Here is a 12,190-nt window from a genome sequence, read left to right as displayed (position 1 = left end):
AGAATCATAACTGAGCTTTCCACACCCAGCTTCTGAATAAAGGGGCCCTAGCCTGGCTCAAGACAGAAGCTCCGATGCTGGGATGGTTTTCTTTCCTCTTTCTCCCCGTTCCTCCTGCGCCTCTTTCTGTCCCCACTTCTAGGAAACCCCACATCAGGTCCTGGACCAACCTTTCCACGGTATGCTTCCCTGTATACACATACACACACCTCCAGGGGGCACCTGGCGGACCCTAAGTAATACCTACTCAGTCTTCCTCCCTCCAGTCCCTTAAGCCCCACCACTGGTCCCTCTGAAGTTCCTACATGTTTCTGCTCTCATTTGGGAGGGGTGGCAAAGTTCCATGCCCACACCTCCCCTCAAAGAGTATCTCTGAACGGAGGTGGTCAGCAGGAATGGACAGTGAGGAGCTACCGTGCACCCAGCACGAGCAGGAGTTCTTCCCAGTGGAGATCCGAGACAAAGCCTTCTTCCTGCCAGGACATTACAGCCTGACCACCCTGGCATCTCGCAGGAGATGCCAGCCCTACAAGTCCCATGGGGCAGAGGTGTTGTGAGAACAGAGGCGCCTTTCCACCTTCCCTGGCCCATTCCTAGCGCTGAGGGACAGCAGTTGTTTTTTTGTTTTTCTCATTTGGGTCCTTTCTCCTCCCTCCTAACACATCTCAACTTCCACAGGTTGGAAGGTTTAAAGCGCAAGGCTTTCCATAAGAAAGGCAGAAAAGGAAGGAGGTGGGGAATTCAATTGCTAGGCAGCTCTCTTGGCACCAGACTAAAGCAGGTATAGCCAAAAACTTTAACAAATACTACAGTACAACGGACAGCCACAGACCAGGTGAGAAACTTGGCGAGCTGCAAGCTGGTGGCTATGAAGTTCATGGCCAACACATGTGTCTTTGTAACCATATCCTCCAGACTAGGGGTCCGGCACTGGAGTGGAGGATGGTAAATATAGACAGAAAGATACCGAGTGGGTTAAATCAACCCTCTGATTTCTCATTAACTTCATAGTAACAGTGTTCTAGAGGCAAGAAATTGCTTCTCACGTTGATAGGATGCATGACAACGTTTGTTGCTGTGATCTGGGCTAAACTTTACAATCACCCTGCGAGGAAGGCAGGCTCTGCCAACTCCTGCACTGATAGGGAAACTGAGGCTGTGATTAGTTTTCCTGGGAGATGAGGGACAGAGGTTAGGGAGTGGAACACAGTCCTGTCCTGGGACAGCCATGGTGGGGGGGGGGGGGGCGGGAGGTTCCCTGGAGAAGCAAGCGGAGACCCCAGTCCCAGTCCCAGGGTATTTCCTACAGACCCTGAGGCTCGGCCAACGACGCACGCCCCCGTCCAACCTCGACCCGGCCACAAGAATGTCCTCAGGTAGAGGACAGCTCATCACCAGCTGACCTAGACCGGAGATGAGGGACCCAAGGGGCAGGGGGCCTGGGAGAAGGGCCCCTCCATCTCCACCCCGGCTGTTAGGCGGTTGCAGCGTGGTGACACGGGCCCCAGGACGCAGATAAGCAAGTCTCCCGACCAGCAAGGAGCCTCCTCCGAAGAGCCGGGCCGGGAGACTGGGGAGTGCCGCCACATATCTCACTGGGAGACAAGATATGCCGCGGCCAACCCACACCCAAGTTTCCCCAGCCCTCCTCCTCCTCCTCCTCCTCCTCCCCGGAGGAGCGCGGTGCTCCGGGCCACTGCCGCCCCGCAGCCCCCAGCTGCCGGCCCATCGCGGGCCTCCCCTTCCCCGCACGTGGATGCAGGGCCGCCGCGGGGTGCAACAGGCTGCGGCGGAGAGGCCGAGGCCCGCCCGGGGCGCCGCGGGCGGCGCCCGGAGGGGAGTGGGCCGGGGCCCGGGGCCCTCCCGCCGGCGGGCCCCACGCGGCGGCGGCGCCGGGCCGGGCAGCGCCCGCCGTCGGGCCGGGCCCGGGGGAGGAAGCCCTGGGCGCGCGGGGCCGGAGCGGCCGGGCGGCCGCGGGTTCGAGGCCGGCTCCGGGCGGCGGCGGAGCGCACCGGGCTCGGGCCGCCGGGGCCGCGCACGAAGCCGGCGCGGGGCCCCGGGCCGCGGGCTCACCTCGAACATCAGCCCGATGAGGACGCACAGCACCAGGCAGAAGCCGATGTCCGCGTGGTTGTGGATGACGAACTCCTGGCTGAAGAGCGGGTAACTTTTCGTCCTCCTGCGGAAAGCCATGGCAGCGGGCGCGCGCGGCCGGCGGGGCCCGCACCCGCGCTCCCCCGCCGCAGCGCAAACTTCGCCAGCCCCGGCCGCGTCGTCCGTCCGTCCGTCCGTCCGACCGTCCGTCCGCCCGCCCGCCGGCCCGCCGCCCGCTCGCCCCGCCGCGCGCCCGCCCGTCCGCCCGCCCAGCGCGGAACAACTTCTGCGCCCCGCCCCCTTCCTCCGCCCGCCTCCGCCCCGCCGCCCGGAACCGCCCTCGGCCGCAGCCGCCTCCTCGGCCGCGGCCCGCACGCACCCGGCGCGCCGGCGCGCCCGGCCCCGCCTCCTTCCCGGCCGGCCGCCGAACGCGCTCAACGCGGAAGGCCCTCAGGTCCCGCCCCTCGAAGCCACGCCCCCTCCCCGGCCGCGGCCCGCACTCGACGCGCCGGGCTGGCCCGACCCCGCCCCTTCTCAGCCGCGTCGCGCACTCCGCGCGCCTGGCCCGCCAGGCCCCGCCTCCTGGCCCCGCCCCCTCCCTCAACCGCGGCCGACACGCAGCGGGCCCCGCCCCTCCCGCCCCGCCCTCGCGCGCTACGCCCTCGCGGGCGGCCTAGCGCGGCGGCCTGGGCCCGGTGTCCCGGGGTCCCCTTCCCCGCGCCAGCGCCAGCGCCGCGCCGCACGCCCCGGAGCCCGGGCCGGCCGCCGCACGCGCCGGGCAGGGGCCGAGACGGAGGCGGCGGCGCCCGGAAGTGGGTCCGGGGTCCCCCGCCCGCTCCGCGCCTCTTCCTCCCGGGGAAGGGCCGGGCCGGGGAGGCTCGGCGGCCGCGGGCGGCCCGAGGTCGCCGGGGCGCGGGCTGCGGGGCCGGGCCGGGCCGGGCCGGGGGAGCCGCGGCGCGGGCGGAGCAGGGCCTGCCCCGGACGCCGAGCCCGCGCGACGCCGGCGGGACAAAGGCGGGCTTCGTCCTGCCAGCGCCGAGTGTGCGGGGACGCGGGGCGGACGCGAGCCGGGCGGTGTCCGCGGCCGTCACTTCTGCGTGCACACGAGTTCCCGCCGTGGGGCGCGCGGCTGAGGCTGGGTGGCGTCCCTGCGGAGGTGCTCCCTCTGCGGAGGTGCTCCCTCTGCGGAGGTGCTCCTCCTGCGGGAGTGCTCCTCCTGCAAGGGTGCTCCTCCTGCAGGGGTGCTCCTCCTGCATGGGTGCTCCTGCGGGAGTGCTCCTCCTGCGGGAGTGCTCCTTCAGCAGGGGTGCTCCTTCTGCGGGGGTGCTCCTCCTGCGGGAGTGCTCCTTCTGTGGTAGTGCTCCTCCTGCAGGAGTGCTCCTTCTGCAGGAGTGCTCCTTCTACAGGAGTGCTCCTCCTGTGGGGGTGCCCCTTCTGCAGGGGAGCTCCTCCTGCAGGGGTGCTCCTTCTGCCGGGGGTGCTCCTTCTGCACTTGCTCTCCTTCCTGCTTGCCTGGTTCCATTTTCCACGATCGTTGGGGGAAGGTCTTTCATTCCCCCTCACTGACTCAGGGATATGAGACCGTGGCGAGTGCGTTGCTCAGGGTTGGCTCAAAGTCCAGCGAAGAATCAAAAGATCAAGAACCCCCCAACACTTGGATTTCCTCTTTCTGAAGGCAGATGAATCCAGATTTTCAACTTGCAACACGTCAGTTACCTTGAGCCCTAAGAATCTGGCTTCTTCATATGGGTCAAAACTGAGTATCTGTATTTCAGATGATTCCTCCTAACAGCACACTTGTTTGCCTTAACAGATGAAGATAGTGTGCTGGGAATTTTCCTCCATAAAGTGAAGTTGTTGTCAGTCTCTTAGCATTGAAACTTTAGGTGTCAAGCCTTGGGCAAAGATGTAATAAACTCCATAACCCAACCTAGATTAGGCACCAGTGGCTCACGCCTGTAATCCTGAGCTACTCATGAAGTTGAGGTCTAAGGATCTCAGTTTAAAGTTAGCCTTGCAGACAAGTCTATGAGACTCATTTTCCATTAAGCACAAAAGGCCAGAAGTGGAGCTGTGGCTCAAATAGTACAGCACTAGCCTTGATCACAAAAGCTCAGGGACAAGGCCTAGGACCAGCAAAAAACGAAAAAAAAAATTCACAGCTTGGGGGGGGCGAAGGGAGGGAGAAGCTGGGGAGGTGGGAAGGAAAGGGATCATAAGAGAAAAACAAAGGAGGAGGTAACCATGCTCAATAGGAAGTATACTCATTACCTTACTCATAACTGTAACCCCTTTGTACAGTATTTTTACAATAAATATATATATTAAAAATAGATACAAAAAAGTTAAAATTAAAACCTGCCCTCCTTTTTTTGTTTTTTTTTTTTGGTCAGTACAGGGACTTGGTCAGTACGCAGAATTGCTACCACTTGAGCCACACTTTAACACCCCCCCCCCTTTTTTTTTTGGTCGGTTGTGGGGTCTGAACTCTGGGCCTGGGCACAGTCCCTCAGCTCTTCAGCTTAAGGCTAGCGCTCTACCATTTGAGCCACAGCACCACTTCCAGCTTTTTCAGCTTATGTGGTGCTGAGGAATGGACCCAGGGCCTCATGCATGCCAGACAAGCGCTCTACCACTGAGCCACCTTCCCAGCCCAACCCCCCCCCCCTTTTAAGGTTGTTTTTCAGGGAGAGTCGTGCCTGTTTTGACTGGGCATGCCCTGGATCACATCCCTCCTATCTATGCCTCCAACTTAGCTGAGATTATAGACATATACCACCATGCCCAGCTTTTTTGTGGAGGTGGGATCTTTCAAACTTGCCTGAGCTGGCCATGGGATTTGGTCTTCTTTCTCATCTTTGTGCACCAACACAAGCAATGTCAGTGATAAAGTAATTCCTCACCCCCAAATCTTTCCATCTTACTTCTAAACAATTGCTGTCAAAACTGCTGAGTCTTAGTAATAGATATGTAATCTTCAATTTAGCACATTTTTATTTTTTATTTTTTTCTATTTAGCACATTTTTATTTATCTCTTAGTACACACTGTAATCTGCCGGCAAATTTTTCCTAAGAATCTCATATATATATAGTTAGCCCTGATCCATGAAATCTCAGACACCCACGTTGTTTGGATCTGATTGGAATTATCCAGTTTTGTTTGGGTTTGTGTCTCCAACATAAAGTACTGCTGTGTCTGAACCACAGATTTGAAAGAAACACAATTGAGCAATTTTAATTGTGGAGATGGGAAAACAGAACTTGAGGTCCTTTAGTTCTCTCTTCTGTGTGACCGCAATTTCATTTGTATCGAAGATTTAAAAGTGAAATAGAATGCACAATCTCATTAGTGTTCATATTTGTTTCATGGCATGATTTATTTCTGGAAATTTGTGCTTGCTTGTTATAGAGAGAGATGCAAGTCTTCACATACCCAATATGCTAAGCACAGAGAATTGTGAAATTAGGATTTTGTGTGTTAGAAGCTACCCTAAAGATCACATGTCTACTGCTCCCTTTAGAGAGAAAGGAAGGAAGGTCCTGAATTAGCTGTCACTATGACTTAGAGCATTGGATAGAAGACAGCCCCCTCCCCTGCTCCAGGGCTATGGCTCCTGGCACTCTCCGCACACTCTGGTGGCTTTCCTTCAGCAGACAGACAAACACTGGTAAAAACAAAGCCCTTGTGCCCTGTGGGCTAGTGACGCAGAAGCACAGTGAGGCAAAGGAGCCTGGACTCCTGATTGCTCCCGGATTCTTACCACTGCACTCCACTTCCCCTTCCAGATTAATTCCAGAGGACTAATGCATATGCTCCTGACTTCTGTATGGGAAGAGGGCCACGTTTCTGGAAAGAGACATAAGTGCACATTAGAGATGAGCAAACTTCAGTCACCCTTCTCTCCTCCAGAAAATACTAAGCTACAATATTTTGGGAAGTGAGGGATTTTCACACACTGAGTTCTCCAATTTGAGCAGGTTTTTGTTTTTGTTTTTTGGGGGGTCCGGTCGTGGGGCCTGAACTCTGGGCCTGGGCGCTGTCCCTCAGCTCTTTAGCTCAAGGCTAGTGCTCTACCACTTGAGCCACAGCGCCACTTCCGGCTTTTTTCTTTTTTACTTATGTGGTGCTGAGGAATCGAACCCAGGGCCCCAGGCATGCAAGGCGAGTGCTCTACCACTGAGCCACCTTCCCAGCCTTTGAGCAGGTTTTTGAATAGTAAAAGATATCAAGCAGCTGGGCACTGGTGGCTCATACCTATAATTCTCCCTACTCAGGAGACTGAGATCTGAGGATCGCAGTTCAAAGGCAGCCTGGGCAGGAAAGTCTGTGAGACTCCTATCTCCAATGAACGGAAGTGGAACTGTGGCTCAAAGTGGTAGAGCACTAGCCTTGAGCAAAAGAACTCAGGGACAGCACCCAGGCCCTGAATTCAAACCCCATGGCTGACAAAAAACAAAACAACAACAAAAAGAAATCAGTAACCTAAACTGCCCATGAAAATGTTTGTTCTTAGGTCTTGCCATGCACAAGAAGAAAGCAAGAATGCACATAGCGTTAAGACACTGCTAGAATGCACTGAGGAAGAGCTATGGAAAGATGATTTGCATGAGATAGAATGCAACTCCAGAATTCCTGTTACTTGACTGTCAGGCCTTCCTTGTCTGAGCAGCTCCATGCTAGACTAGGAGAAACAGACACTGCCTTGATTCCACTCAGGCACCTCCTGTGGGACCTGGCCACCAACCTTAAATTCATCCATCTCTGCTTCTCAAATCTCAGCCCTGTGTTTAGGAACTCTTCACTTGTGAATTCTCAGTTGGGTCTGTCTTTACAGTGCTCCTTCCCAGAGCAGTCAGATAGGTATGTCCTGGCCCTTACTGGACTAATAATTCATCTCTTACCACCTGCTTCGAAGGGCAATGGCTAAGTGAATCCAAGGATGGATGGATGAGTGGATGGATGAATGGATGAGTGGATAGATGAGTGGAGTGGACAGGTGAATGATGGATGATTGGATGGATGAAAGAGTGGATGGATGGACAAATGGACAGGTGAGTAGGTAGATGAGTAGATGGAGGGATGAGTGGACAGACTGGTGAATGGATGGATGAGTGAATGGATATATGAGTGGAAGGATGGATAGATGGATAGAAATAAACAATGAATTGGTGACATTGAGGCATGGATGAATAGATAAGTAGATTTGGGGTAAGTGGATGAATGAATGAGTAAACAGGTGATTGAAAGATGGATAGATGAAAGGTGAAAGGTTGAATGGATTAATGGATCAATGTATAGGAATCTTTACCATTTCATCAGTATATTGATAGCCAAAGCAATTCCATAGTGAAGCTGCCCCAAAGGATTCTGCGTATGCACAAGGCATGTCCAGGACCAAAACCCTGCTTAAGTTTGATCAGTTTGCCTTTGGGGCAGACTTTAAGATGCTGGAAGGTGAGAACTGTAGCTTTCGAACTCTGCCTCACAAGCCAAATCATTCCTTGCCAAACAGCCTGAACAAATGATAACGGGGAAAATAAAATAAGTAAATTTATTGATTTTCAAAACACAAGGTGGCTCCCAAGGACCCTGAACTTGAACCCAACATTCTGATTCTTTGGATCCTACTCCAGCACTGAAATCTCATCATAAATCAATTAAGAGTCTTATTATGCTGCAAAATATTCCTGGCTGCAACAACCATTCAGTCCTTTCCATCTGCTTTTCCCTTGGCAAGAATCAGCAGGTCACATTACTGTCTGTCTTGTTTCTTTGCTAATGAGGTTGAGCGTGGGCAATTCCAGAGGTTTCTCTGACTGGAATGCCCATGTTGACCAATAGGAAAAGGCTTTCTGTAGGAGCCCCCAGAGCTGTGAGAAATGGCCCCAAAATGCCCCCTCTCTTGATCTCCACGATGCCTTCTCCGCAGCTCCTGCTCCTGACTCCATGGAAACTTCTCTTTGGCTCACTGAACAAGGGAATGAGGTGTAGAAAGAAATGAAGAGAGAGCTGGGTGCTGGTGGCTCACACCCATAATCCTAGCTACTCAGGAAGCTGAGGTCTGAGGATTGCAGTTTAAAGCCAGCCTGGACAGGAAACTCTGTGAGACCCTTGTCTCCAATTAACCACCAAAAAGCTGAAAGTGGAGCTGTGGCACAAGTGGTAGAGCACCAGCCTTGAGCAGAAAAGCCAAGCAAGAGTACAAGGTCCTGAGTTCAAGCCCCAGCACAGCAGAAAGGGAGCAAACAAAAAACCAGGAGAGGGGGGATGCAGACGAGTATAAGGAAGGAAATACAAGAAGGAAAGCACCCAGCAGTCAAGAGAGAAGCAGAGGGAGAGCGGGAACATAGCTGGGTATAAGCAGGGAACTGGAGAGATTAAAAAAAATAATAATAAAACTGCATTGCAGCACAAAGCCTCTAGTAATAATAGTATCGTTATCTTGCCTGAACAGATGTGCAAAGATTCCCATCCACTCATTAGATGACATGGAAATGGAACACATTTCAATCGACGCCATCGGAAACCTTGGCAGATACTGTCAGAAAGTGTACATTGTTTCTGAGATGAGATTTTTCACTCACTGTGTACTGTAGTTGTGATTGGGGTTGGGGGAGAGGGAAGAAAGGGGGCTGTGCTTCCTTATGTGTTCTGTTTTTCATTGTGAAATTCTTCCTCTCCAAGGTGATCTTACTTTAGGCCACACTGAGCTCTCTGAACAGCCGTGTCAGCATGACCTGAGGGAGGTCTGGGCTGGCCAAACAATCTTGGGGGTGTGGCTGAGCCCCGCTCCTTTGAAATAGCCACCCCTGGGGCTCTCTCTTCCCTTTCCTCCCACATTGCTCTTACATTCCACACCCCTCCTGTCCACGTCTGCCCTGATCCAGTGTCTCTGCAGAGGTATCTGATGCGAGTGGTTCAGGGAAAAAGAGAAGAATGAATGTGCTTGTGTTCAGCTGGACAAGGCTGGGGAGGTTGGGAAGCACCGCAGGGCCAGGAAGGGGAGCAGGCACCACTTGTCTCTGAAGCACAGCCCTGCAGTGTGTACATCTCCACCATTCCCAGAGAAGGCAGCCAAAGCCTGGGATCCGTGTAGGAAATCCCCGGCGAGGGGCCCTTCCTGAGCCCACAGAAAAATAGTTCTTTTCATAGGCTCCTTCCTTTCCAGCCCGAATGCCTACCTCCCACTCCCCCCCACCCCCGCCTTCTGCACCCTGTTCACATGCCCTCCACACGCACCGGCTCCCCAGGGCTGAGACAGCCAGGCTGGGCCTCGCGTGAAACTGCTCCACGCCATCATCTCCAGAGGCTCTGCTGCGGGGTGAACAGAAATGAGTTGTTGACTTTGCCAGATTAGCAAAGAAGAGCAAATTCCACAGATGCCTCTGTCCCCTAGTCTTAAAGCTCAGCCCTCCAGTGTGACAGCATGAGCCCCGAGGAGCTGGAGGAGACCAAGACCAGGACAGGAGGCAGGCACTCGGCAGAGAAGCCCCTCGCAGGTCGCCGCGGTGGAAGCCCTTCACACGAGCTTGTTCCCTTTGGGGGAGGTTTGTGCCCCCATTGGGACTTGAACTCAGAGGCCCACACTCTTGGCCTTTTTTTTACTTAAGGTTGTCACTCTACTGCTTGGGCCGTTCCTCCACTTTCAGCTTTTTTCGTTGCTAGTTAATTGGAGGTAAATCTCTCAGCCCTGTGCCCAGGCTGGCCTGGAACCCCATCATCGGAGCTCAGCCTTTGGGTGTGGCTCCAGTACCCCCTTCTCATCAGTTTTCAAGTTGAATTTCACAACACTGTGCACTGGGTGCTGTCCGTAGCTCCTCTTTATAGTCAAGGACCTCGCCTAAGATCTCTTCTCACAAGGCAGACCCAGAGTGCCCGCCTGAGGTGGGAAAGCATCTTCACCACCCAACCAACACCTTTCTGGCCTGGCCCAAGGATGGCAGGTGAGTTGCTTTAGGCTAGAATATTCTTTCCCCAAGCCTCTAACCAGAAAAATGGTTTTTTTTTTCCCAGTCCTTGGGCTTGAATTCAGGGCCCACACACTCTCCCTGAGCTGCCTTTTTTTTTTTTTTTTTGCTCAAGGCTAGAACTTTACCACCTGAGCCACAGCCCCACTTCTGGCTTTTTCTGTGTATGTGGTACTAAGGAATCATGCATGCTAGGCAAGCACTCTACCACTGAGCCACCTTCCCAGCCCCATGCGGTGATTTTTTTAAGAGCCTTCTCCATCAGATAACACTGTGATTCCCCTCCCCCTCTGAATTATAAAAATATATATAATTATAAAACTCTGAAAGAGTTACAGATTTTCTGGACTCAGGACCAAACACAAGCAAAGGGATGAAGTAGGAAGCCAACAGCTCTCTGATGAGCCGCACAGGCCCGGTCTGGGTAGCACATGGCTCTGTCCAGATCAAGCCCTTGCTCTGATTCTGCTGCTGCCTTGGGACCCAGGCAGCAGCCCCAAGCAGGCGTGCAGAGAGCTTGCCCATCATCTGGTGACTTGTGCTCTGTATTTCCAGCTGGGCAAACCTGAGCTCGTTATTGGAAGAAAGCTGCCCCTGCTGCGGGCCGCAGCAGCTGAAACTGATGAAGAACCAGTTAGCAAAACAAAAGAGTCAGAGTAAAAAGAAGGTATGAAAGATAATGTCCAAAGTGGTCTTTCATAGTTACAGGGGTACTAGTGTCACCACCCGTCACTGCAGAATTGAATGTCTACAAGAGCCCAGCTTAGCTGGGGGAAGGCAACGTCCAGGGCTTAGCTCAGCAAGCAGCTGCTGAGAAATTCCAAGTTCAAGGGGAACTGAACAGAAAACTCAGCAACTCCAACATAGAAACAAAGAGTGACAGGGAAGAGGCTGATGAGGCAGGTGTGGAAGTTAAGGGCATAGATTTGACCGGGTCATAAGCGACTAAATGTGTGGAGAGCGAAGACAGGCAGAGCCCCAAAGAGCCCCAAAGAGCAGCAGTCAGGAAGTAAATGCTCTTAGAGAATCAGCAAGGTAACATCTGCATGTTAGGGCTGTTTCTGACATTGCCAAAGTTAGAGCTTCTGGTTGGTAACAAGAGGAAGGGGCTAGGGGTATGGCTCAGGATTGATTGCTTTCCTAGCAAGCCTGAGGCCCTGAGTTAGCTCTCCCACACTGAAGAAAAGGGGAGAGGATGAAGCTGCTGGGAAGAAGAGGAGGAGGAGGAGGCAGAGGCAGAGGAAGAGATGTTGGTGGCTAGCCTTCGTCAGATCCTCTTTTGGAACCGAGGTAAACACCCCTGGGCAGTGTGAAAGGTAACCCCAGAAATGGTTCCATCTCAACTGCCTTGAGATGGAAGAGAGATCTTTCGGGCTTTGGAATGCAATGGAAGGCTTGAACCCTGCTTCAGAAACCAGGACCACATTCTCAGAAACACCAGCATCACGCTGCTCTGCTAGGACGCCTTCTGTGATTGCCCGTGGCGTACAGAAGAACACCACACCCCCCAGCGTGCTGCAAGGAATTCCCTTGGGTACTTCTTTCTCTACTTTGACTGCTGGCTTTCCTGAGAACTGACAGGCACCCAGACCGCCACTGAGCTAGCCGCAGCCCAAGAATTACGCCCATTTGGTGCCAAACTCTGATAGCTGGTAGACTCCCAGATATAGTCCTGTTATGATCTTAACATCGTTGTCACTTAACATTGATGTTATGATTGATAGCATGCCCTTGTTTATTGGACAGCATTTTGTCTCTTTCTTACTAATGTGTCTAATAATTGAAGATGTCTCAGATTGGATAGAGTGCGAATAGCAGTCCTTAGATTCCATCTCTAGCAGCTCAGGCAGAGGCTGAAAACCTGTAGGCTCATCTCTGAGTCTTTTCCTCCCCCAAATAGACCGGGCCCCATGTATAATGGGGCGGTCTCTGGTTTTCTGTCTTCTATTGCTGTTGTAACAAACCAGTGTATCTTTAGTTTAAAACAACACAGTCTGACATTGTTATGGAGGGGTACCTCCAGTGTCCAGTGTGGAGCTCCTCTGGCTCAAGTCAGTGCGGGCAAGCCTGGGTTCCTTCCTGACAGCTCTAGATAACTTGCTTCTTGGCTTTCGTGGGCATTGGCAA

At 53.5% G+C, this 12,190-nt stretch overlaps 1 protein-coding gene across 1 annotated transcript in view; it reads right to left on the bottom strand.

Annotated features, from left to right (window-relative positions):
* Positions 1–2,264, bottom strand: part of Tram2 (translocation associated membrane protein 2) — a 64,553-nt gene extending 62,289 nt beyond the window's left edge. Inside the window, exon 1 of the mRNA XM_042671944.1 lies at positions 2,074–2,264. Coding sequence (XP_042527878.1) covers positions 2,074–2,193 — 120 coding nt within the window. The 5' untranslated portion in view covers positions 2,194–2,264. The remainder of the gene's footprint in view (positions 1–2,073) is intronic.
* Positions 2,265–12,190: the final 9,926 nt, after the last annotated feature.

This window comes from Dipodomys spectabilis, unplaced genomic scaffold (genome assembly GCF_019054845.1).
Source record: "Dipodomys spectabilis isolate Male_0828 unplaced genomic scaffold, ASM1905484v1 ptg000669l, whole genome shotgun sequence".
Lineage (NCBI taxonomy): Eukaryota > Metazoa > Chordata > Mammalia > Rodentia > Heteromyidae > Dipodomys > Dipodomys spectabilis.
This window is presented reverse-complemented; position numbering and strand designations above follow the sequence as displayed.